The sequence below is a fragment of the Athene noctua genome, chromosome 1 (genome assembly GCF_965140245.1).
Source record: "Athene noctua chromosome 1, bAthNoc1.hap1.1, whole genome shotgun sequence".
In the NCBI taxonomy this organism is placed as follows: domain Eukaryota; kingdom Metazoa; phylum Chordata; class Aves; order Strigiformes; family Strigidae; genus Athene; species Athene noctua.
This window is the reverse complement of record NC_134037.1, coordinates 182,740,539-182,767,442: the sequence shown is the minus strand read 5'-3', so window position 1 is coordinate 182,767,442 and position 26,904 is coordinate 182,740,539. Positions and strand designations below refer to the sequence as shown.

Genomic DNA, 26,904 nt, shown 5'->3' with positions numbered 1-26,904 from the left:
CCTTCATGTAAATTATGCTAGCATCAAAATATAAATAAAGATTTAGGAGTGAATGGAGAAACACTTAATCAATGAATATAGAAACCTGGATTTCTTTGTCTCTGTTGTAGCAGCACATAGCTTTAATAACAGCCATGTCTATCCTTAAATTTGCATGCAATTACCAGTTCACTGCTTCTGGAACAAATAAGCTCCAGAAGATTACCTGTGATGTTTGAAATCCAGGCTAGGTATTTCAGGAGGTAGACTGGCTCAGATCCTTCAGCTCCAAATTCTTATTTTTATTCTTGCAAGTTGTAGAACAATTCAGTAACCAGAATGATAAAAGAATAAAACCTTTTTCTTGAATGCTTTCTTATTGCATAAAGGAGATGTGTTTTGAAGTTAAATTGTAAATTGGAAGTCTTTACATATAGATGCCAAGGATGTCTGCATAGGACCAAGCAAGGCAGCATATGTTCCCGTTGGTGAACCTTGTGTACATCAGACATGCTATTTTTTTAGACTGCATACAAACTCATAAAATCTGCAGACAAAATTCCTGGAGTCCCAAAATAAATTACAGAATAATAGCATAATTTTTCTCCTTTTAAAAAAACTTCTGGCCTACCTTTACCCTTCCCATTGTGTTGAGAGAATTCTTATACTACAACATCCTCAGCACCTCAAGGACTACTGTAATTAATAAAACAAATATGAAAAATCTGTTTCTTACTGCTTCTTTGAATTGTTGAATTTCTGTCCACCTCGTGGCCTAAAATTTCTGATGGACAGATTCCAAACCCTGCATAGTGATTGCTTATGATTTGATATGAATAACTTAGAACTAGAAACAGAAGCTGTATCTCAAATAGGTCGTAAAATTGTGTAAAATGTTTGTGTCGAGTTCCGGTGAATTGTGAGATATCAGACTATATGCTTGCATTACCCTGATTTATAGACAAGCCATTGTTGATATTTTGGGGGGCTTTAAACTTGTATGAATAATATATTTTCTGTTATCCCAAGGACTCTGCTTCGTAACTAGGCAACCATGCTATAGAGAGCAGCTTTATACTATAATTTTTTTAATTCTCTAAAATGCTATAGTTATTTCTCCACATGGTTCTCTAAATTTCTCTAAAATATTGCATAAACAAACAAGTCACTGATTTGTACCTTTGGACTATATTGTCTATATTGTCTATACTTACCTATATTGTGGGTGATCTTCATAGCTTACTTTTGCCCTCAATCCTTGTTAGCAACTACCAGTCATTCCATTTTCCACTTTGCATGAGTAGATCCAAACCAAAAATATGATCAGTTGTTTTTCTGCCCCAATGATTCTTTTGTGCAGGACACTGTGTAGCTCAGTTTAGTCATTACTGCTTTTCATCTAAGAGGTCATGAGTGTTTTGAACTGTATTGACACCACTGGGCTAGTGACTCTTAACTCAGTCAATTTCTCATTTAAACAGTATTAAGACCTTTCAGTTTTCTCACTGAGTGGGCCAAAATTGGGATTTCAGTGGGAATTTCCATACTGCATTTATTGCAAAAGATAGATAAATTATATTGGAAGGCTTCTGATAGTGAATTTGTATCTGTTCCTCTGGCTTATTAATTTCATTATCAAGCAGTCAAACAAAATTCGCAGATCAGTCAGTAGGTGTGGATAGTAGAGGTTTGTAGCTGATGTCTCAAGTGGAAACTACAGAGTAGGATGAACCAGGTATGAATGTAACATTAAAGTTACCCCTAGCTTTGTTACTGCTTCATCAAATTGGACTAATATAAATCTCTCAAAGCTAATACTCTTGTTTATTACCCAGAAGCCTCCACTGGGGAAGTATGTCTGCCTGCTTAGTTATGTAAATGGACTTGGAAAGAGTGACTTCAACTTTGCACTGTGCACTCTTGTGTAAAAAGTATGTCCCTAGATTAAATTAAAAGTGTTATTTTTGACCTAAAAATTCATTTAATGAACAAACTCTGGTGATGTGACTCTTTTAATTACATGAGAATCAAGATTATAGAGAATTACAATTAAATGAAATACACAATTTGCAATGGATATTAAGCCTTGTGCTTTAGGGTTTAAATTCATCATTGTTCAGGTACAGGGATGAGACTCCCATGTGTGTTTTTGTGTGTGTGTGCAGACATCTCCCATTTGCTATTATGGGGTTCTTTTGAAATTTAACACTGGAGCTGCCAGAGACAGGATACTGAATCTGGAGTCTAATCCAGCACATCAACTGCTGATTACCCAGGCCTCTCCAATTCCTCTGCTTTTAAAGCAGAGGTATTAGCAGTGCTATAACAAGTCTTCACTCCTCCCCTGCCCCAGATACGGTCAATGTAATGTGGTAATAAAATTTCTAGCAGCTGCTTGAGATTAGTCCCTATTAAGCTTCTGCCACTGTTTCTACAGAGGAACTTTTGCATTTGTGTCACTGGCAAAATATTAGTTTGCGTAGAAGTACTGAATAGACAGCAGTTTAACCAACACACAGTAATAACATTACAAAGTTATGAAAGGACAGTTGTCCAAGAAGCCAATTACTGCTGTGAGAAGAGGCAGATGAGTGAACAGAAACTTGTACTAGATGCATAAGGTGGATTTAGTTGAGTTCATAATGGAGATTTAGGCAATATATTACTTGCTTCTTTATACTTTGTATGTATTCATTTAGAAGATTGGCTGGTAGATATTAGAAAACTAACCAGCTTTGTTTCCTAACTAGTGCAAGGGAATAAGAGCAATACTTCTTTACCCTAAAAGTGTTCTGAGAATTATCCTATATTTGTAAAGCTGGATAAAATATAAATTTCTCCATATTACTGTATCCAAGGTTGCCAGATCACTTGTTTATTTTTAATCTTACATTATCTTGTGGGATTTTTTCCTTACAAACTTAATTTTTTGATAAATGTGATTGATTGCCTAAAAGGTCTGATACCACTAAATTTAAGTTTCCAGACCTCAGGTTTGCAGCTGAAACCTTGAAAGCATTAACTGAGATCTCTCTAAAAGCTTAGAGACCAGAAGGGAAACAAATTAGAAAGTACAACTTTTAAAAATCTTGAAGTCAGTCTTAATATTTTGGGCTCTGATCCATCATTTCTGAATGTTTGAGCTGATAAAATCTGCACACTGCAGGGTATAGACACAAAGAATCCGTGTTAATGGTTTGTGCCTACATTTCCTCTATTGTAAGTTTTCATTTGCACACATTTCGTATTTGATTTTGCTGGATATATTGCCTGAATCAGATTATTGGATTGTAAACTCTTTAGGTCAGAGATCTTAGCAACCTCTGCAGTCTTTTGACACATGCTCCTTCAGTGCTCTGTAAGTTACAATATAAGTAATAACCTTAATAAACTTGCCAGGGCTCCTCAGGAGCTCTTTCATCTTTCATCTGTACTTAGCTTTCCGTTTAAAATTGTATCTCCATTTAAATAAGGCAAGACACTTGGATTTGAATTCAGTGGCAAATCATTCCACTTTGCCCAGATATGTCCAGACTTCAAATGACTGCAGTTTTATTACTACTATACACTTTATCTCCTTTGCAAACAAGGTTGCAAATATTTTAATGCTAAAAAGAAAGAATGAAAAGGTGAAGAAAAAGGTATTAATACACAGAGGACTGAACCCAAATGGATACAGTGCTTACAAAGGTGTAACAGCAAGGAGGAACCCAGGTAAGTGTGCGATATTGAGCAAGTGCCAAGCGAGTGGGAATCTCGTTTGGCAGGATAGACTGTCTCAAACCATACTGAGCAATGAGGGTAAAATTGCATATGATGGTGTGCACTGACAGTCGAGTGGGGATTAAACCATGGAAAGGCCTGTATTTGGTATAACAGTACTTAACAGAGTTTACAAGACCATAGACCCAGTTCCTCTCCTTTTACTCTTCAGCTGACTGCCAAACTGATGGATGGTGCAAGCTCACCCCACCACAGATACTTCCTGAGGCACTCAACTTAGGAGCACAACCAGTGTTGAAGAGACCAAGACCTCAAGACCCACCCCTATCCCCTGCTACACCCCCACCCCCCAGTGAAAAAAACTCTAAACAACCAAACCCGACCCAAATAACCAAATAGTCAGACCTTAGATAGACAGAATTGCCCTCAGGAAATGCTTGCAGTTAGTCTCTACTCACTTCATAGGGACCTGGAGAGAACTACAGATATAAGGTGTCTTTCAGGTAAGTAGAGTTTGTTCCTCACAAACAGGTGGCGAACATCATAAGCAGAAAGTGGATGTGGGTAATCATGACCCCTACCATGTGATTCTAATTCATCTTCATACTGCAATGGCTTTTTGAGAATTTGGCCATTCATCTGGCAGAGACATAAGAGAAATGGGCCCTGGAGGATAGCCAACATTACTGAGTTAGCCTGATGGATAACCAGAATAATTATTCAAGGGGAAGGTCTGATGCAACTAAATATATAGTTTTAATTTTTTATGTTTAAAAAACCCCAGTCTTTTGACATGTTTTCAATCTATACTAAACCATTTTAATCGCGAGGCAGTGTTAAACCAGATGTCATACATCTCTCTCATAGATTCTTTAGGCAATCTTAAAGTATGAAACTTGGTACTCAAAAGCTGGGGCAAACTTAGCTTGGAATTTCATGGGCATCTGATTTATTTCTCCCAAGCATGTGTCGTGCTCTTTTTAAGATGAGTGACCTCTTTGAGGAAGGGGAGATTGGTGCTTCCCTTAGGGCTGCTGAGAATCTCAAAAAGAGAAGGCTCAGGAGACTGCAGGATGGAGTGAGCAAGAAAGTTATAGTAGGGAGGCTGGAGCTCATGCACAGTTTGAAAGACTGCAGTGAGGATGAGAGAGCAGCCCAGCAGGCTTTTCAGGTGAAGGGGAGAATTTCTTGAGGACTAGAAGAGGCAAAGCAGAATTTGCTGCCATTCAGCAAACTGTCAAGTTAGCTGCAATCATCCACTACCTTTCAAAACACACTGGACTTGGAAGAACCCTGTAGAACATTTAATTTGTCTTCTTTTGTCTCCCTTTAAAAAGATAAGTTTTTAGGTTTTAAATTTAATTCAGACAAAACTCTTATCTCTGAGCCCAGTGCAGACATGCACTAACCTAACTTTTGAAGAATCATTCAGGAAAAAAAATACTGCTATTGGCATATTGTAAACATATCACAGAATCATAGAATGATTTGGGATAGAAGGGACCTTTAAAGATCATCTAGTTCCAATCCTCCTGCCTTGAGCAGGGACACCTTCCACTAGACCAGGTTGCTCAAAATCCCATCCAACCTTCTCTGGGCAACCTCTTCTGGTGCCTCACCACCCTAACAGTGAAGAATTTCTTCCTTACATCTAATCTAAATCTTTCCCCTTTCAGTTTAAAACTATTACCCCTCATCCTGTCACTACATTCCCTAATAAAGAGTCCCTCCCCATCTTTCCTGTAGGCTCCCTTTAAGTGCTGGAAGGCTGCTGTAAGATGTCCCTGGAGCCTTCTCTTCTCCAGGCTGAACAACCCCAACTCTCTCAGCCTGTCCTCATAGGGGAAGGGCTCCAGCCCCCTGATAATCTTTGTGGCCTCCTCTGGACCCGCTCAAGCAGGTCAGTTTTTCATCTGCTAATACCTGCAAGTCCTTCTCGGCAGGGCTGCCCTCAACCACTCACTGCCCAGCCTGTATTTGTGCTTGAGATGGCTTCAAACCATGTGCAGGACCTTGCACTTGACCTTGTTGAACTTCATGAGGTTTGCATGGTCCCATCTCTCAAGCCTGTCCCGGTCCCTCTGGATGCCATCCCTTCTCTCCAGCGTGCCGACTGTACCACAGAGCTTGGTGTTGTCAGCAAACTTGCTGAGGGCGCACTCAGTCCCACTGTCCCTGTCACCAACAAAGATGTTAAACAGCGCTGGTCCCAATACCCGCCCCTGAGGAATGGCACTTATCACCACTCTCCACCTGGACATTGAGCTGTTGACTGTAACTCTTTTAGTGTGACCATTCATCCAATTCCTTATCCTCTCTGTGGTCCATCAGTCAAATCCAGGTCTCTAATTTAGAGATGAGGATGTTATGTGGGACAGTGTCAAATGCTTTGCACAAATCCACGTAGGTGACGTCAGTTGCTCTTCCCTTATCCACCAGTGCTGTAACCCCATCATAGAAGGCCATCAAATTTGTCAGGCATGATTTGCCCTTAGCGAAGCCCCGTTGGCTGTCACCAGTCACCTCCTATAGTTGTACTAATCTCAGCAGAGAAACACAAGAAGCATTTAATAGGACATTTATATCATCTTAAAACCACTCATAAAGCACTCACTAGATTGATTCAAATCTACAGCCACAGTGTATTCCAGGGAAAATAAAGTGAGCAGCTCCTTTCCCCAGCCCCCTCTTTACGGCTCCTCTGTAAGAAAACAGGAAAAATCTCATTTAGGTTTGTGTTGCTGCATGAAGCAGCAAGCTTCTTGGCAGTTTCACTGTTACTTTTCTGACTGCTAAGCTTCAAAATAGTTCTGAACCTCAGCCATTTTATGAGGCCAGCAGTGATTTGAAAATACGAATGTCTTGTTTACATGGAACAAGTCCTGATTTCTTGGACCCTGCTGAAAAACTATTCACCTGTAACTACTGAAACTAAAGAGACAGGGCAGGCAGTAGGAACTTGGGTATTGATATACAACCATTTTCCCATAGGCTTTGTGGAAACTGCTAGGTTTCTTTTTAAAGAGCTAGGAATATCTGATAAGTATGTCACTGCTTTTTCATGAAACAGAATCACTTTTAATTCCTTTTATTATTGCATTCGGATGTAAAATGCTTATCAGAAAGATCTGGGTGCACATCACAAAATTTAGATCAGAATTAGGCAACCATTTCTGTGACAACCCCCACATAGCACCAAAATAGCTACTCTGAAAAGGAGTGATATGAGGCAGATGATTAAATGTCAGTGAATTCTAAAGACTGTTTCTACTAGGGAGCACAAAGAAAGTGATCCTGCATTGTGCTCTAAAATGTCTCTACCCTGTAACCTGATCTGCACAGACCAATGTTTCTTATGCTGTGCATTGGCTCTTTGACTCCTTTTTGACTCCAGAAGGCCGCACGTCCACTTGTGTGATCAAGGTGCGTGCTCTAGGCTGAAATGGCCTTCCCCAGGGAATGCTCTGCAGCTGACCTCCCTGCTTTCAACTTCAGGATGCAGAATGCTGCAAAGGGGTAAGGGTAAGACAGGTCTGAGGTAATGAGCATGGAGACTATACAGGCCCTTAAATTTCATCCAGACTGAAACTGGTAGCCGAAGAAGAGAGTACAGGTATGAAACACTCTTGTCAGTGTTTCTTAATGATCTGGGGAAACAGATTTCTGTTAGCAGAAAACATGGCGTAAGTGCCTTCGCATGTAGATTACTCAGCCATGTGATAGGCCACTTGCTGATGGGTATTAGAAGGCTAGTCTTCTATTTCTTCCTAACCGAAAGCATTAGGCTTGTACAATGTAGTAAGTAAATAGTCTTCTAATTGCTCTGTATTTACAGAATACCTCTTATCGACTGCAGTGCATTTCTAAAAATTGCACACACATTTCTAAGGAAATGCTGTGAACTTTATGGCATGTTATTGTTACTTTCAGCTTTGCAGCTTCCACTGGTCTTTCCATATACCAGATTCCAATGATAATTCTTCTCCAGTATTTATTGTTAAGCCACATTAGGGACTTAGTTTCTGTTCTAGAAGCACTACAAAATCAAAATCCCCAATGATTCTCACCAGTGGTCACTTGAATAAACAGAAGTGCCTTGAGCACACAAGACTCCTTATCACGTTACTCAGTAGGCTGAACAAGTACCAACCTTACTGTATTTTATTCTACAGACAGATTTGCAGTCTTCTCTTCTATCTGGAAGAAACAGCATTCTTAATGCAAGCCACATGACATACTCACCTGTGCACACCTTGAATACACGCAGTTACACCGAGAACAAACACTGATCCACACAGGCTGGCGGTTCTGTGGGTGCTATAGAAGGAATAGCAGCTGCAGTACACTGTAACTTGCCTAAAATGAGAGTAATCACCCACCACCTTACCCCTCGCATATAATGCATGGGTCTAGATTTATTAAATCTCCAATTAAGAGCAAAAGAATACATTTTAGTGGATAAAATATGGGGTGTGGCGTCTTTAAAAATGTAGGCTGAAAATTTCAGAACTACATGCTGAAGTTTGGCTCTTCAGATACTCTGGCAATTTTGCAGAAGCTGCTTGGGTTTTAGAAGTAACTAGCAATTTCATTTTCATTTTTGAATGTTTAGTATTACTGACAAGTAGGTCACCTATCTGCAAGTGTCTAAATATGGACTGACAAAACTAGCTTTTGGCACCCAGACCCAGACACAAACACTGTGTTTGTGAAGTTTCTACTCATTGTCAAAATTGCCTTTTCTTTTCTTTTTTTTTTTCTTTTTTTTTTTTTTTCTCCTCTGGGTGTAAGCTATTTTGCTCTTACAAAATTGCCACCTTCTCCCTCAGCTCAGATAGTTGCAGATATTTCCCAGGAAAATCCACACAAAGCAAAAGTTTGCAACGTTTTTTGAGTTTCATGGTAATGTCCTATTCTGACAGGGAAAACAAAACAAATACTTTGTTTCAATAGAGAAACAAGCTGGAAAATTTATAAGCCATAACTGAAATCATATTCTGGTACCAGCAAATAATAATAATTAAAAAATATTTATGAAGATATTAAACTTCAGCCTACAAACAAAAAATAAAGGCTTCCCACCCCAATATGTTTCTGATATAACTGTCTTGTCCTTGTTTTGTTTCAATGATGTCGTAAGAAAAAAATTGAATATACCCCACATTTTAAAAATTCACCACATATTTGATCATTTTAATCACAACTGAATACCACAGTAGAAAACACTGGGAAGACTTCAGTGGTAGTCCTGTTTTTCTAATATTTTGTTCGTTTTAAAATGCATACTTTGATCATTTTCTTTAGAGTTGCCACAAAATTTTCAGTCTACGGACTTTTTGGTTAAGGTATGAAAAAAACCTGATGGCAGAATTCAGACTTGACTTGAGAAAGGGTGGATGAGGTTTTACTTTTCCCTCAATTTTCCCTTTATTGTAAATAAATTTTAAGCACACTTACTTGCACATTAACATTTCACATTTCTTTTTTCTGATTCATCTTTATATATTTTCTTATGGTTTGTGAAATCATATTTATTCAAACAACACTTAAACACATGCTTAACTTTGTAGTTGTTTCAAGTTACATTTTAGACTGAGGCCATGAATAGAGCTGATGTTATAAGCATGTTGTGAAGATTTTCCCGAATTGGGTCTTTTGTCAGTAAAAGAGCCACTGTCGTTAACTCTGCTCTTTCTATATTTTGCTTTGAATATTTCATACATATACACTATAGAAAATTTAATTATTTTTTTATAAAGGCCAGTTTATTTTAAAATAACTAATCAGTACCATCTTAGTCGTTGAAGCAGAAAATGTTACTATCTTCATGTTGTCTAAGGTCCTGTTCCTTACCTTGATCTCATCTGTGCATTGCAAAATATGAAAACATTCTTTTTTTTTTTTTAATGTTACAGGTTCGATACACTGTAAGAATTTTCAGTTCATAATAGCAACCAGTAGTTTTTGTTAACTGTCATCTTAACCAACCCACTTGTACAGGTTTGACTATGTATGTTTGACTTCAGCAGAATTGTTGCATCAGTTGCAATATCCTTGCTTATTTTACTCCATGCAATTCAGTATCCTTTAGGCTTCTAGATTTATTTGTTTCCTAACTGGCAAGAAAGAAAATCTTATCTGCTATTTAAATTTTTAACCATGGATGATTTAATTTTGCATTTGTATATGACAAGTCATGTCTACCACAGTAAATTACACAGCAAAATTGAAAACATTTAGCGCTTAGCAGGCTGCATGGGTCAATAAAAAAATACTCCTGATAAAACTCTGATAAAGGTACCAAAAATGACCTGCAGAAGCTGGGTGTATAGATTCAAGGTAAGCAGAGGGATTTCTTGATAATGCTGTAAATGTGGACACAGAGAAATTCTGTCATGGTTACTGTGTTTTCATATGGACTTGTATACAGATAATAAGCACCAGGATAAAGAAATGTCTTCTAAAATATCTGTGTTTCGAAGCTTTAAGGCTGAAAAAAGAATGTAATAGTTTATGCAAGTAGCCCAGAGTACCACAGAACTTACTACATGACATAGTCATAAGCAACTATCTTTAGAAATAACATTCAGTAAGACCAGATTACAATGACAAAATATCTTCCTTTGAAACTTCACATCACCAGCTATGTATTAACACCTCATTACTCAATGGATTTTATTATCACATTCCTCTAAACATTGTTGCCATTTGGATATGAGTAATATCATCAAGCACTGCAGAAAAATCGTGGAACCTTCAGCTGTTATCTCTGGAGGTAAAAAATCATTCCAACTTGATGAATTTAAAACAATTTTGAAGATGAGATGTAGCACACTTAAGCATCTTTTTAAGATTCCAAATCATTTAAAAAAGCCTTGGCTAGCCTTAAAAACAACTATAGAGATGGGGTTTTAATTTATACAGGGGGAAAACTTGTGAGACCTCCAGAAGTATTAAAATGAAAACTAGACCTCAGCCATTTTCAGAGGTTTTGTATTATGTCTTTGGTTTAGGATTCTACCTGCCTTCATTTAAATTATCTAGGATTAAATTCTACTCATCCTGTAGGTAATAAACCAGACATTATTGGTTCAGCTTCAGGGCTAAAAGTTTGTGCTGTGTGGTATCTAGGAAAGCCCAAAGCATATTCTTCCAGTGAGTATTGAGTGCTTCAGAAGGAAAAAATGAAAAACCCTAAAACCCAGGAGCACAAGAATAAATGTTTCTCTGTCATTCATACAGATATTTACATTGCATCTTCATGGCAGTCTCCCCAGGACCAAAACAATTAGGGTATTCATAAAATTAAGTCTTTACAGTGACTTAATTGGTTTTAAGGTGAAGATGGCACAACATTCCTATACATGTTACATATGTCTGTCATTTCCTTTAGAACAAGAAGCGTTATGAGGCAAAGACTCCCTTCTCTATAAAGCTGGGTAAAAAAACTGTCTGGATGGCCAGGCCCAAAGAGTTGTGGTGAACGAAGTTAAATCCAGCTGGCAGCCGGTCACCCCAGGGCTCGGTGTTGGGGCCACTCCTGTTTAACATCTTTATTGATGATCTAGACGAGGGGATCGAGTGCATCCTCAGTCAGTTTGCAGATGACACCCAGTTGGGTGGGAGTGTTGATGTGCTCGAGGGTAGGGAGGCTCTGCAGAGAGACCTGGACAGGCTGGAGCCATGGGCTGAGCCCAACTGGAGGAGTTTCAATAAGGCCAAATGCCGGGGGCTGCCCTTGGGCCACAACAACCCCCAGCAGCGCTACAGGCTTGGGGAGGAGTGGCTGGAGAGCTGCCAGTCAGAGAGGGACCTGGGGGTGTTGATTGACAGCCAGCTGAACAGGAGCCAGCAGTGTGCCCAGGGGCCCCAGAAGGCCAATGGCATCCTGGCTTGTGTCAGCAATAGCGTGGCCAGCAGGGACAGGGAAGGGATCTGACCCCTGTACTCGGCACTGGTGAGGCCGCACCTCGATTCCTGTGTTCAGTTTCGGGCCCCTCACTACAAAAAGGACATTGAATGACTCGAGCGTGTCCAGAGAAGGGCAACGAAGCTGGTGCAGGGTCTGGAGCACAGGTCATACGAGGAGCGGCTGAGGGAACTGGGGGTGTTTAGTCTGGAGAAGAGGAGGCTGAGGGGAGACCTCATCGCCCTCTACAGCTACCTGAAAGGAGGTTGCAGAGAGCTGGGGATGAGTCTCTTTAACCAAGTAACAAGTGATAGGACAAGAGGTAATGGCCTCAAGTTGCGCCAGGGAAGGTTTAGACTGGGTATTAGGAAGCATTTCTTTATAGAACGGGTTGTTAGGTGTTGGAATGGGCTGCCCAGGGAGGTGGTGGAGTCCCCATCCCTGGAGGTGTGTAGAGTTGACAGAGCGCTGAGGGATATGGTGTAGCTGGGAACTGTCAATGTTAGGTTAATGGTTGGACTGGATGATCTTCAAGGTCTTTTCCACCCTAAACGATTCTGTGATTCTGTGAAATGCATATGAAACTGCCATACTATATGAAATTAATGCTTTTACTGGCCCACAGTCTACACTAAGATATCTACGATTACAGAAAACATTAGTATTAAGTGTCCTAATTGTATTCCTCTGGACAAAAGTAAAAAAAGATAATACTACATGATAACTAAGTATCCTCAAAAAGCAGTATTTACTATGCTATTCTAAAAAAAAAAAAAAAAAAAAAGCCAGCTAAGAATTCAGCCAGGAATTGATGTCAGATTCCTGCTTTAAGATTAGGAACTTCGTGTTCAATTATTGTTTGTTACTGAGATACTAAATACCTGTTGGTTTGCTGTCTTTGGCTGTCTCTTCTCATTGAGCATTAACTTTTGTCACCTTCACATGGGCTTCATTTCAGCTAACTTTAGACATCGAGAAGACAGTCCTCTAGTCAAAGGTAGGCATCTAGGCTTCCTCTCACTGGAGCTGACAGATAAAATAAGGCACCTGCAAAAGGCAGTTTATGTCACTTTTTCTAGATGAGATGGTTTGGAGTGTTAGGTGCCTGTCTGCCACATAGGTAGGGTATGACCAGCTGAGGTTGGATCCCTAACTTTTGGTAGTTAGGGAGAAGAATCCTACTGTAGTAACTAAAAGATATAAATGTATGTGCAAGAGTTCAGTCCTGACATTGTCTAGTTGATATCCCTGCAAATGAGATATGATACCAAAATATGCTTTCAGTGTACAGATGATGGCTCCAAAGCCAGTCCAAACTACATATATCAACATTTACTCTTGAAATAGAACAACACCCACAACCTTGGTTCTTTGGGTAGGCAAATTTTAATATTTTCCTATGGCTCTGACGTAGTTTTTTATCCAGTTGCTGTGACACCAGAACCCAAAGAACCATGAACTGAAGTACTCACTCTCATACTCCAGTCTCCTCCCCTGTGTGTGATTCTCACACAGCAGAGCTCCAGAAAGTTACCAGTATTTGAGCACAGTTGGAAGAAGCACACTTGTCCAGGTTCTCCATTCATGTCTGCACATCTGGGATTAAGACTCCTGTGATACTGCTATTAATGGATGTCCAACAGCATCTGCACAGACACTATGGAAAATCTGTACTGTTGCAATAGTTTCTGCCTAGGAAAACAAAAATATAAAAGTAGCTATAAACATAGCAATACTTCATCTATCTGTTTGGAATGGCTAAGAAAGATAAGATAATTTCGCTTTGTTTCAAATTTTAATGACTTTCTGTAAAGCCCTATCATTTTGAGAACACACCCTGTCTTTACCATACTGATGTATTTATAAACAACAATTTTTTTACCTCTTTGTTTTTGTTTTTTGTCTTTGTTTTGCTAAGCAAAGCTCTTTCAATCTCCTAAGACCGTCTCTTCATTACCTTTAACATTCTTTTAGTATCCTCCTGCACCTGCTCTCATTTTTCTCAAATGTACTTTTTGAAGAAGCTGAGTATGGCATTTCTGATCAGATCTTATGTTTTCTGCTTTTCTATGTATTTCTACAGGAAATGCCTCAGTCAATATATCCTAGGATCACATTTGCCTTTACAGTGAAAGACCCTGAAACCACAGAAATTCTAGTGACCTCTTAGAACTTCTTCACTTGTGGCTCTCACCACTACACTTTAAGGCACCTTTATGTGACAAGCCTCAGAGCATGAAGTACTCAAAACAGGAACTTTGTTTGATGCAGAACATATGTGCTTAATTTTATATACGGTATACCATTTCATCAGCTTCAGTTAGCTTTGTAGGGTCTTGGCCTATCTCCGTTGTCTATAAATAAATAATGACAGTTTTATAAATAAATCAGTTTCTAACCAGTTGAAACCATGTTATCTTTGTAACTTTCAGCAATCAATAGAGCAGCATGAATGACAGGCAGGGGTTCTATAGTTTTAAAAATCTGGTATAACAATAAATATAGTTACATGAAAGAACCATACAAATATTTTGATGCACTAGCAAAAATACTTGATATGGCATTTCAGAATATGCCCAAACCATTTACATCCATGGCAGGCCAGCTAGTGTTTTCTAGTTGGTGGTTCAATGTTCTCTCAGTGTAAATAGATGATTAATCATTCTTTGTTGTTATTGTCTTAAAGAATAGTTTGAAACTCAGTTCACAGTGAGTGTTCGTACTGCCTGTTCTTTTAGTTCTCTTATCAATACAAGTTTTTTAATATTAAATTGTTTTCACCTGGCTGCTGGAGTCTACACGTTGGTCTCTCCTGTAATTTCTGAAGTTCTTGGTTGGTGGGAGAGCAGGTGCAAGCCTGTGGAAGAGAACAAAAATCTGTAAAGGCAGGAAGCAAAGAGCGTATCAATCTATTCAGCGAACAAGAACACAATTAAAAACACTGAGGTGGAGAAAATCCATTCCCATGCCGAGAATTACTATACTGCAGTGTAGAGCTTGCATGAAGACGGATTTGAATTTCACCTGCCTTCCTGTCCCACTCACTCACAGCAAACTTACAGACAGCTAACTCCAGTGCCTCTTTTGAAGCCTGATGCAGGGCAGAAGTGCAAGGCAGCGCATCTCAACTCTTCTTGCATCAGGACAGATGGATGTATCATTTCTCCACGAGATGTGATACGAAGAATGCTTGATTTTACATTGCCGTGCACTGGCCTTGCCGTGTTCCTGTCACAACGAGGCCCCCGTTCTTCCAAGTCTCTTTTCTGGCATGGGTAGACAGGTCACCGGACGGTGACAGCAGCCAGGCGGTCGGTCTGAGCCCCGGTGCCTGTCAGCGGTCCACCAGTCCACCACTGGCGACCACCCAGTGCGAGGGCTGAATGCCAACGGGCCCTTCCCCACCCCGGAGGGAGGCACGGCGCGGTCTGATCACTGAGGGGAGATCGCCGGGGGGTCGAGGGCTGTCTGCCTTCCCAAGTGTTCGCTTTGGAGGAGGACCACAGTCTACGGTCTCTTTGCGAGGCCCAGGGTGCTGCTCCCCGCCCGGGGCGGAGCCGACTCCTACTCACGGGGGCTGCCCTTCCCCTCTGTCTCCAGCGCGCCGTGCCGTGCCGTGCCGTGCCGAGAGAGGGCACCCCCTCAAGCCCCGACCTCCTGCCCTCCGTCCCCGCCTCCACGGCTCCGGGAGGCCCCGCGGCGAGCCCCGCGGCGGCGGGGGGCGGCCAGGCCCCCCCGGCCCGCTCCCGGCGGCCGCAGCGCCACCTCGGGCTGGAGCCAGCGGGCGGCGCTCGCCCGCGCCGCCGCCGCTTGCGCCCTCCGCTCCCCCACAGGAGGGGGAGATATTGCCGGCGAGAGGAGAAACTCCCCCTCTACACCCTCCACCTTCCTCAGCTACCCCCCCGCCGCCTCCGTCCTTTGGGCATACTGCAAAGCGGCGGCGGAGCGCTGCCGCCTCCCCCTCCGCCTCCCGGTGCGCGGCGCGGCGGGGGCCCGGGCTGCGGGCAGCCCTCCTGCCGGGCAGCCCCCGGCGCCCTCCCCGATCCTCGAGTTGCCCCGGGGAGGGGGCAAAGGCAGGCGGAGAGCGGGGTGTGGGGGGTGTGTTGGGGAAGGGGGGGACCGGAGGGGAAGGGCTGCGCACAGATGAACGCTGCTCCTGCGAGATGCTGCACGCCCAGCTCCCTGCCGGAGGGGGGTAGCAGCCTCTGCTCCGCCGACTCCTGCCTTCGCCAGGGCTGTTGCTGCCGCTGGACGCAACCTTCTCCCGACATGGAGCTGCTGCCGCCGCTGGAGTGAGTGAGTGTGACGGGCAGAGCTAGCCGGCTGCATGGATGGATGTGTTTAGCTTTGTGAAGATTGGGAAGCTCTCCGGGTAGGTGTCTGCTGCTGCCGCCGCTGCTCCGCGACCCGCGGCTGTCCCGCGGCCGCCGGCGCTGCCCGGCGTGGGGGGGCTGCCCGGCGTGGGGGGGCTGCCCGGCGTGGGGGGGCTGCCCGGCGTGGGGAGCGCCCGCGCCCCTCTCAACTTCCCTCGCAGCGGGGCGAAGGTCTCGGGGTGGGGCGCCGGGCGCTCGCTGCCGCCGCCGGCACCTGCCGGGGCCGCGCAGGCGGGTGGGGGCCCTCGTCCTTCCCGAGGGGCAGCGGGCGCGTCCCGCGGCGGGCGCCCCTGGGTGCTGGGCGGGAGGGGTGTCCGCCGCGAAACGCTGCCGCGGAGGGGCCAGCGGAGCGGTGCTGGGGGTGCAGAAGCGGCGACGGGAGCCGGGACCGAGGCGGGCGTAGGGGGGTAGAGGGGTGGTCGCGCCGCCTCCGCCGGTGCGGTGCGGGCGGGTGCCGGGGGAGGGGGCGAACTTGTGAAGGAGCGGAGCCCCGCCTGGCCTGGCTGCGCCGCGCCGGCGGGAGGGGGCTCGCCCTGCCCCGCCGCTCCCCTCCGCGCCCGCGGTGCGAGCCGCTTCGGACACGCCGGCTCCTCCAGGAGCGATATTTTTAGAGAAGTGGTGAAATCATCGCCAGATTCTGAGCGCTGCCCCTCCGCCGTTTCACACGATGGTGGGTGCTGGGGCGCCAGGGGATTTGGCGTCTCTTATCCCTTGCGCATAAGGCATGTGTTTGTCGGTGTTCAAACGAGTGGCTGACTAGGATTTCTTCTTCTTTTTCCCTTCCTTTCCCAATAAACCTTCCTTTTAAGGGCCTCAGAGTTGTGGTCTCTAGCTGTAGACTGTTGCGTTCGCAGCTAGTTGCCAGGCCCGAAGCTGCATAGATGGATCAAGCAGCACAGCAGCCCCTGTTAGAATGTTCTCCCCGTAGTTAAATGTAGGTGGAGGTTGCCCTTCTCAGTAAAGGGGGAAAACGTGCTTTATCTCAGAAGATGCAGTATAGAAGTACTGGAGTTGCAGGATTTTTTCAGGGTTATGGTGCAGATAATCTTCCTAAAGGATTTAGCTTTGATCACAGTAACTAGGAGTGTTGCGAATTCTTATGATTCAGTGGTTCCTACACCATAGTTACCGTATCCTTTTCTGGTTTTAAAGCGCCTGTGAGGCTGAAAGTGGATGTTGTACCAAAGGGAGAAAGGCCTTGTTAAGGAAATATGAAAGGTAGCAGGCTCCAGTGACACTCGAGAGGTAGGGAGCTTGTCAAAATGACAGATGGTCCTTAAAAAACAAATATTGCACGGGTGGAAGTTACAGAGCGCCACAGGTGCAGGTGTAGCCTTTATCCCCCAAAATTCCCCACCATTGCACCTGGCTGTGATTACAGCTCTGCTTGTGGCAATGCCAGTGCAGAACAGCTGCTATCATTCAAGCACATCATTGTCTCATCTTGCTCACAGTAATTTTACATGATGTGACGGCTACAGTGCTAGCAGCCTGCTTGGCTTTCCTTGGGTCGTGTTCCTGGCTGATAGAGCTAGAGCTGCAGCAGCAGTACCTACAATGGAAACTTTGAGGAGAGGGAAAAACATGCTTGTATAGATAAGGAGCAGGTGACGTAGTATGATATTTCTTTGCAGGTAGCTAATTTGCTTGACCTCTTCTATTTGTTTGGAAACAGTGTTTTAGAGCTCCCAGATCCTCAAGTCATGCTTGAGCTAGAATCAAAGGGAGAGAAAGGGATATACCACTTGGAAATATCAGTAAGTGAGGTAGACGGCAGTTTTTATATATGTATTGGAAGATTCGGTCTCTGTTGATGTGTACAAAATCCATAGCTTTTTGCATACTTGAAGACACAGGTGTTGCCAGTGCTGAGATTTGTGTTTAAGTAAAGGTAGACCGTAGTATTTCTCCAGCAGAACCTGAAAGTTCTTTCTGAAATGAAATCCCAAGTTTCAAAGCTTGTGTCTGGCTTTGCTTGATTCAAGAATATGAAGTACTTAGGAACTAAGTTTGTCTTGTAGATTGCAGTAAACAATTTCTGTACCGAGCTATTCTTTTCAGTTCTAATTTTCTGGTTGTTAAATGACCTAATAGTTTACATAGGACTTTACTTGCTGTTTCCTAGGTAACAGCTAGGTATCTGTTCCAATTTTATGAGAGCTTCACAGAGTAGACAGGTTCCAGTGTAAACCCCATTTTTAATCCCTCTGTGTGTTTGGGTTGAAAAACTAGTTTGCCTGAAAATGCCAGTTCTTTCTTTGCTGTTAGAAGGAAGGCCTTTCTGAACGCAAGGAGTGAGATGGTAAACAGGATTGAACTGAGAGTGCAATCTTGTAGGTAGATTACCTACAGAAAGTTGTTTTGAACTTAGCTGATGCTGAACTTTTTAAAGACTTTTTTTTTTTTTCAGTTTTATTTTGTTGTGCATTCAGATCTTCTCACTTTAGGTTACAAATCAGCTGTTACAGTTGTAGTCTGCAGCTTTGATCTGCAGGCAGCAAGGATAAGCTCTGCTATACATGGCTGCTGGAAGGGATACTTAAAATCATGGTATAAGTTTAATAGATGTGGTGAGAATTTAAATTTTGCCTTGGTCAATTAATGTATAAGAGCTTTTATCTAGAATTAGCTTAAGTGGAGTATAAACTCTTAGGTGGCTACTAGATATGAGATTTTTACGTAACATACATAAAATGTTATTATATTTTACTTATATGTGCAGGTTTTTTTTATGTGGTACCTGTGTGTCTTTTAGAGACTCTCAATTATGCAGCTGCTTCAACAGTTGTCCATAGTTCCTGGGTGAGTGGGGAATATGGTCATAATCTGGAAAAGGGATGTGTGCAGAAATGGAAGAGAACACCAGACTGGTTTTATGACAGATGTGATCTGTGGTAATGTTTTTATTTCCTTGCCTTTATAGGTCTGTCATGTGTAGTATGCATCAAACGTAGATGCTTCATTGTAAAGTTTCTGTTGATTTCTAAAGATTGGAGATGCCTATCTGACACTGAAAACAAAAGCGTCGTGTAGAAATACAGATCACACTTTCACTGACATAGCCTTTCTCCCCCTGCCTCCTCCTTTGGAAATTCACCAGTCTAGTAATGGTCTAAAGTAATTGTTTTGGTATGAATCTTGTGGTGTTATTTCTGGAGAAAAAAACCCTACAACGCCCTTTTCTTGTAATGAATTTCCAAGTGTAGAGAATGATTGACAAGCCTTGTTTAACGGATCAGTACTCTGATGTGGAACTGTGCAAGGCAGGTGAATATCTCTTAATGCGGGCTGCATAAGCATGCGTGGTGTGGTGGTGTCTAGTTTGGGAGGGAGGATTAGTAGGATAGATAAGGTGCGTATAAAAATTGCCACATTAGGTTGGATCAGAAGTCTGTCTTGCCTGGTATTCTCTCTTAATTGCTTTTAGGAGCTGCTTGAGGAAGGAGTATAATGAGCACAGGTATGAAGTGATGATTCTTGAGCATAGGTATGAGGAGTGGAGGAATGATGGTGCTGCTGTGCCAAATATGAAATGGAGCATTTTCAGATCTAGGTGAATCTGAGCAAAGGGCAGTATCAAGTTTCTAGTTGATACTGGACGGATAACTATGAAACAGTAGGTCAGAATAGTGAATGGAGGTTAGCAAGAGTTAACATGGTATTTATAGAATATATTTTTAGTTAGAAAATCTGTTTATTGGGAATGACTGTTCTTGTGATGTCTGTAGAGGTCAGTTCTATTTCAGAGCTTTCAAAGCAGGATATAGAATTTTTGTATGGAAGGATGGCTGCCTGGAAACACCTGAATGTGACTGAGTGGGATAGTGACCCTCTAGAGTTGGGACTCATAGCTCCTGTGCACCTGCTACTGTCAGTAGCTCTGCCAGATAACACTAGATAGAAAATAACGTGGCTGTCCCTGTGAGTGGCCATCAGTCTGTAAGCTGTGGCAATACTGGGAAGGGTGGCTTGGATGTCCCTGTCACATAGTTACCTATGTGGAAATTCTGAGCTCGTGCAAGCCATTTGTCACCAGAAAGGAAACCTCCACAAATAGGACTGTAGTATGGGGTAAGAAAATAGGCATCTGCGCTACCTCATTGTGGCTGTTAAAAGTGTAATTAATAGAGAGTTAACCCCATATAACAAACAGGAGGTTACCAGTAAGACTTGGACCTGTCCTTAACAGCAGTGCTAATTTGTGGTAGGTAAATTGTGTAGCTAATGCCTGGATCTTTACTTTTCTTCTCAAGTTTCACATTGCTGTCCATTATTGTTGAGCTTAAATTTATTCCATTAAAAACTGGATGTGAATAGCCATACCCCTGCTGTACCTCTTGGCATCAGCTTTAAAACAACAACAACAAAACAGTCCCAAAACCTTGACAGCTCTTCTTTGCAGAGAGCACTCAAAAATGTTGGTTTTGTCCTGTGATTATACTAAACCTGAGGCTGGGTTTCTCACTGAGGAAGAAAAGTCCTTTTGCATTGGGATGGATAAATCTCATGTTTCTATGCCTTGTGCTTATCTTTCCATAGCTAGGCATCTCTAACAAAGTAGATTGACTTGTACCTGCATAAATGTTTGGGCTTTTGGGTTCTTACTGCTTATAAAAGTGAAGCCAGTCTAAACAGACTCCAAATCTGAAGAGTCTTACATTTGTTGAATTGTTTTTCAGCCTTTGTAGCCCTGTGGTCAGTCCTGTTCTCTCCAGATACTGTCTTTAGATGTTCTGCAAATCTGATGTGAAAGGACCTCTCTTAGATCTGTCTTAAAATCTAACAAATCAGAAGCTGTGTTTGCAGTTTCAAAATACCAGGCTCTGTTTTTTTACAGAGAACAAGGTTGCTTGGCTTCATGGTTTAGTTATTTTTATATGGCCAAGCAGATGTATGTTTTCCAGATTTAAATTTTTGAGATTAGTCAGTTTGATCTTTTTTTAAAAAATGTGTGGTTTTTTTTTTTTTTTTTAAGGAATTTGATAAGATTTTGGAGTGGTAATCTATCTTTTCTTTATCAGAGTAGCATCTTTCTTTACCTGTGATTTTTATTGTCACGTTTTTATTTTGCTGTGATGTTTAAAAAGCCACCTTAATGGAGAGACATTTAAAAGTGTACTTAAGTTACTGATGTTATTTTACATACAATTTTTGGAATAATTTTCATAAGTACTCTTTGAAATTACAATATCATAGCTTGTAAGTTATTTTCAGTATTTACAAAAGACTATGTCAGTAAGAAAGTTTAAGATTATCCTTCCTATGCTTAAAGGAGGTAATTTAATTCTAAAAAGGATTTTATTATACCGGATGATAATTCAAAGAACCAGGAATTCATTTCACCTTTTTTCCTGAGAACTGCATTACATTTAGAGAAATGTTTTTCTTAATTGTGATTAAAGTTTCCTGAACTACCTGGAAGAAATGTGAGCTCAAAAGATTGTATGTTTATTGAAGATATGTTTGAAGACTTTTAAAAGAATCTGTGAGACTTTTTCTGATAATTATTCCATTAACTGGAAATGAAGCAAAGGGCAGTGCCAATAGTATAAATTTTAGTAATCAGTTGCATGTTCAAATCCTAGTGAAATAAACAGTGCTTAAAATCTAAACCTGTGAAAGTACATTGGAGCTAGAAATTTGGAGTACTCCAGGACTCAGAAGCCTCTCTGACCTAAATCAGGACCTGGTGTTGTGGAAGTCTCTACCAGTATTCCTAGTGCAGAGACTACAGAAACTCCCTTTGGTAGGTTGATTATTGGCTACAAACCTAGAAATTTATTTTCATAAGTTTTAATAACCAGCAAAGAAGAACTTAAAGAAAAAAATTATTTGAATGAGTAAGAACACTCTGAACAAGTAGAATGAGCATGGTGGTGAGTAATGCAATGCTGCATCCTGTTAAATAATTTTCACTGGTGACTTAAAATAGGAGAAGGACGTGATAAAAAGCTGATTAGTATCTTTTAAGGAAAGTCCCTTCTGAGAGTTATTGCTTGGACAAAAATAACTTCCTTTGATGGTAAGGAAAACAGTTGCTGATTGACTTGGGTATTTTAATAACTGTTGTAAGAGTTAATAGCTGCCCAGCCAGCAGCTAAATATCACATAGCCCCTCCCTCCCTCCCTCCCAGTGGGATTGGGGGAATAGAACTGGAAGGGTAAAACTGAGAAAACTCATGGGTTGAGATAAGAACAGTTTAGTAATTTAAATGAAATAAAAATAATAAATTGTAATGAAAAGCAAAATAACAGAGAAATAAAACCCAAGAAAGACAAGTGGTGTAAATGTAAACAATTGCTTACCACCGACAGATGCCCAGCTTGTCCCTGAGCAGCAGCCCCTCAGCCAACCTTCTCCCTAGTTTGTTGCTGAGCATGATGCCATATGGTATGGAATATCCCTTTGGTCAGTGGGGGTCAGCTGTCCCAGCTGCGCCCCTCCCAACTTCTTGTGTACCCCCAGCTCTACCACTGGTGGGGTGGAGTGAGAAGCAGAAAAGGCCTTGATGCTGTGTAAGCACTGCTCAGCAGTAACTAAAGCGCCTGTATTATCAGCACTGTTTCCAGCACAAATCCAAAACACAGCTCCATAGTAGCTGCTATGAAGAAAATTAACTCCACCCTAGCCAAAAACAGTACATAGCTTTAGATGAAATGCTGACTTTTTCAAAGAATTCTATTATAAAAACATTTTCAGTAGGTAGTGAATGCAAGCTTTTTAGTTTTAATTATTATAAAGTTAGTGAGGGGAATTGCTGGATATAAGTTTTAGCTGTGGAAGTTTGGGAAGATAAAGTTCTGGAGAACAGGTGGATATCTTGCAAGATTATGAGAACCTTTGGTAAAAAGGTTTATACAGAGAATAAGAAGGTGGTGAAGATAAAGAAGGAATATTTGTGTGCTAAAGTCAAGTGTTGAGGATGAACCCTTTTATGATCTGGTTCTTGATAGAGTTTATTTTTGGGTTCTGCTTGACATTTTTGAAACTTTAAGGGAAAGAGACTTGGGATATTGGAATGTGTTATGACTTTTTTTTTTTAAAGATATCTATAGATACAAAAATTATGTATGTGTGGATTGTTGAAAACTGCTTAGTGATTTACTTCAACAATCAAAAAGGCCAAGAAAGTGTCCCTTCTGTTCTTCAGAATTTATTTCTGTATATGTACTTTTTTGTTTGGTTTTGGGTGGTGGTGAAGACATCATTATTGAAAATAACCTTGTTTGGGAAGAAAATGTAAAAACAGTATTTGTAAAATTTTGTAGTACTGATTGTACCCTGTTTAGGATGAAGATTTTCAAGAAGTTCTTGCATAATTTAGTTTTTATTGCTCAGATAAGCTGTCAACCTTTCTCGTGTGTCACAAGTACTTACACATTTATATAAAATAGTTTTCCAGCATTAAGTTTTCCAGCATTATGCAGCCCATAAGGTTTTGCTTACCTTGCTTATAGATTTTGCAGTTTCACAGTTTGTTTTTAATCTTTAAATTGTGATTATATTACTCTGGATTTGGCAGTGCTCATATGTTTAGAGAGCAAAATGCCCATTATTCTATGGCAGTAAATGCAACCAGAAGCACTAACAATTACATGAGCCATGCAGAACAAGCTAGGCATGTGTTACAGGTCTGAGCTGCATGTATTTCACTTGTGCTCTGTATTTGACTCAGATAGCATAGTAGAGAGCTGCAGAAGAAGTCTGGAAATATCTAAGATTAGTAAAGCCAGCATGCTTCATATTTATCTGAATGCTTGACCAGTGGCACTGACTTTGGCTTGCTCTAACTGAGGCTATCACAAGCCTAATTTTCTTCAAGCGTCCATAAAAGGAGTCGTAAGAGAGTGGAGATTGCAGTTGTGCCGAAGAGCCTGCCCCAATGTACCCCTGTACTCGGCACTGGTGAGGCCGCACCTCGATTCCTGTGTTCAGTTTTGGGCCCCTCACTACAAAAAGGACATTGAATGACTCGAGCGTGTCCAGAGAAGGGCAACGAAGCTGGTGCAGGGTCTGGAGCACAGGTCATACGAGGAGCGGCTGAGGGAACTGGGGGTGTTTAGTCTGGAGAAGAGGAGGCTGAGGGGAGACCTCATCGCCCTCTACAGCTACCTGAAAGGAGGTTGCAGAGAGCTGGGGATGAGTCTCTTTAACCAAGTAGCAAGCGATAGGACAAGAGGGAATGGCCTCAAGTTGCACCAGGGAAGGTTTAGACTGGATATTAGGGAGCATTTCTTTACAGAACTGGTTGTTAGGTGTTGGAATGGGCTGCCCAGGGAGGTGGTGGAGTCCCCATCCCTGGAGGTGTTCAAGAGTTGGGTCAACTTAGTGCTGAGGGATATGGTGTAGCTGGGAACTGTCAGTGTTAGGTTAATGGTTGGACTGGATGGTCTTCAAGGTCCTTTCCAACCTAGGTGATTTTGTAATGGTGCTACAGTTCAGATTTTTCTTTGCTTGTGACATTAATCCCACAAAAATTGGAAAGTTATTATAGTACTACCTTTAAGGCCTTGACTACTCTAGAAAGAAGTGGGCTGTTTGTTTAACACTGCAGTACAGCAGGTTGTACAGCTTTAGTGCAGAAAAGACGAGTGTCACTTGTTTTGACTGTGCGATATGACTAATCAAGTCAAAATGTAGTTTATATGTTCAGGTAGAAATGATCAAATTTCGTATGCTTTTTTTAACTGACATTAGTTTATAGATCACATGAAAATTGTAGTTTAAAGGCATGTATTTTTCTTGGGTTTTATTTTTTATGTTTTGAAAACCTCAGATGATACTAACCAAAGTGTTAATTTTTACCTTTGAAGAAAAGTATTTTTTTTCCAGGATGAGATGCATGAAGTTGGCTATCTGCCTAGGATTTTATTCTACATTATGTTTTGTATATTACCTGTCATGTTTACAAGGGGTACATTCTCCTCTGCCAGGACACACAGTGAAGAGGGACAGAGAAGAACTGCGTGTGGGGAATGATCTGTACTTGACTATTGTGTTTTGAGGGCAGGGTGAGCAGAGGCTACAGTATGTGATAGGGGAGGAGTGGCAGAGGAGGAAAGAAGGAATTGGAGAAAGAAAGTTAATGAATGTTGTATGGAACGAAGGCTTATTTGCCATGAGTGAATTGAAGTAATTGTTCTTTATGTGAAGATGAACTTGCATTGTTGCCTGGGTAGGAGTTTATTTGCTTCGTAAGGCTGGTTGAATTAATTGGTTAGATGTGCTGTAATCTGCGTGACTGCTATTTTAAAAAAGGAAGAATTCACTCCAGCATTGCAACAGAAAGAAAAATCTCTTTTTTTTTTTTTTTTTTTTTTAAGGTCTTGAGTTTCTCACTCTTTCTCCAAGGGGTTTCTAGTGGCTGAGCTTGAACTAGCTCAACACATGAAGTAACAAGGTGGTTCGTGTCTCCCTCGTGTCTCCCTGCGTATCTGTTGCTTAAGAGACACTGAAATCAGGATGGTGTTTTTTTCTTAGGGGGAAGCTCATCCCCTGCACTTGATGGTTGGTGAGCCTTGTGACTTTTTTTTTCTCCCTCAAATGCAGATATCTTTGAGTGCAAAATCCATAGTAACTGGGGAACATGGTTATATTTTATTGTGGCTTAAAAAAATTTTTCCCAAAATAGAAAGCGTTTAGTTTTTTTCATTGGTATAGGGAAGAACTAGGAGTAAGCCCTGCCATTCCAAAGCACTTTGAGGAGACGCTTCTGTAATATGGTCAACCTGATGTAACTGCTGATGGCAGGAGGCCTCGAGACCGTGGGATCTGATCTCTGCTTTCTTCTGCTTTTTTTCCCCCCAATTTTATTCCCTGCAGTCTTTATGTACAACTTACACCACGCTGAGCTGCTTCAGAGACCAAACCCACTAGAAAACTGGTTTTGCTGTTTCTTTTCTGCTGATATAGAGGTATCTAAACTGGCCTGGCAGAAGTGATTGGAGCAGCAAAGTGGAAGAAGAGGAAGGAAAGTGGGACTTTTGACATCTAATCAGCTCTGTTGTGCTGCACCACATTTGGAGGTGGGAGCTGCTGTGGGAGACTGGAGAGACCTCCAGTCACTTGCCTCTGGGAACTGAGAAGTGGGGAGGCTATGTGAGAACACCATGCTTGAGTGAATTTGGAGAGAAGGGGGTTTCCTGGAAAAGATGGTTTGAAGGGGGAGAAGCTGCTTCTGCCCCTCTGAAATTCTTCTTCAGGTCTTTCCTGTCTCCTCTGGCTTCCCTGTCTCCACCTTCTCCTGCTTTTGGAGCATGTTCTGTTGCTTTCAAGTGACTCAGCTTTGCCTGGGCACCTTTGAAACCAAGTGCAAGTTCTGAGTGCTAAATGCAGCTTTTATGTATTACGCACGTCCTGATGTGTCAAGATATTCCACCCCTGCTCCTGTGCTATACAGGCTAAAGAAATTGGCTTCCTATTAGTATGAATTGTTCTAAAAAGCAGATTACTCTTCATGTCTTTACCTTATTAGGCAGGAGAGGAGAGTGGTTGTCCAAGGGATTAATTTTCCTACATTGCTTGTAGAGGATGAAGTGTCAAGGACAAATGAGAGGTTGTTTATTTTTTTTAGTTTTTTAAATAATGAACATGTGTTCATTCAGACCAGTGAGTTTGTGGTTATATCCTTTCCACATATATGTTTTCCAGGTTCTGGAAACTGTCTGAAGAGGTTAAAATTTTCTTTTCAAATGCTCTATTTCTGAACTTGGAAAGAACATCTTACAGAAGCTAGGGTAGTGTGTGCTGCTTCTGAAACCACAAAAAATAACTGGAGAGTATTAATGGCCTGCTTTTCAGATACTCTTCATTTCAAAGATGGAAATGGAAGTTTTATAGGTGCATTAATTAGCCATAATTTTAAATTCAGCTTTGAACAATGCAGCTTTATCTTTTTTAAACACAAACAGGAGTAAACT

The 26,904-nt window shown here is 41.7% G+C and overlaps 1 protein-coding gene across 5 annotated transcripts in view; it reads left to right on the top strand.

The window, feature by feature from the left end:
* The window catches only part of FRMPD4 (FERM and PDZ domain containing 4), a 416,031-nt gene that overhangs the window by 89,719 nt on the left and 299,408 nt on the right, over positions 1–26,904 (top strand). The window contains exon 1 of one of the 5 annotated variants that reach the window (XM_074907160.1): positions 15,749–15,983. The exons of the other annotated variants lie outside the window; for them this stretch is intronic. Coding sequence (XP_074763261.1) covers positions 15,943–15,983 — 41 coding nt within the window. The 5' untranslated portion in view covers positions 15,749–15,942. Of the gene's footprint in view, positions 1–15,748; positions 15,984–26,904 lie in introns of those variants that run through there. 5 annotated transcript variants of the gene reach the window in all.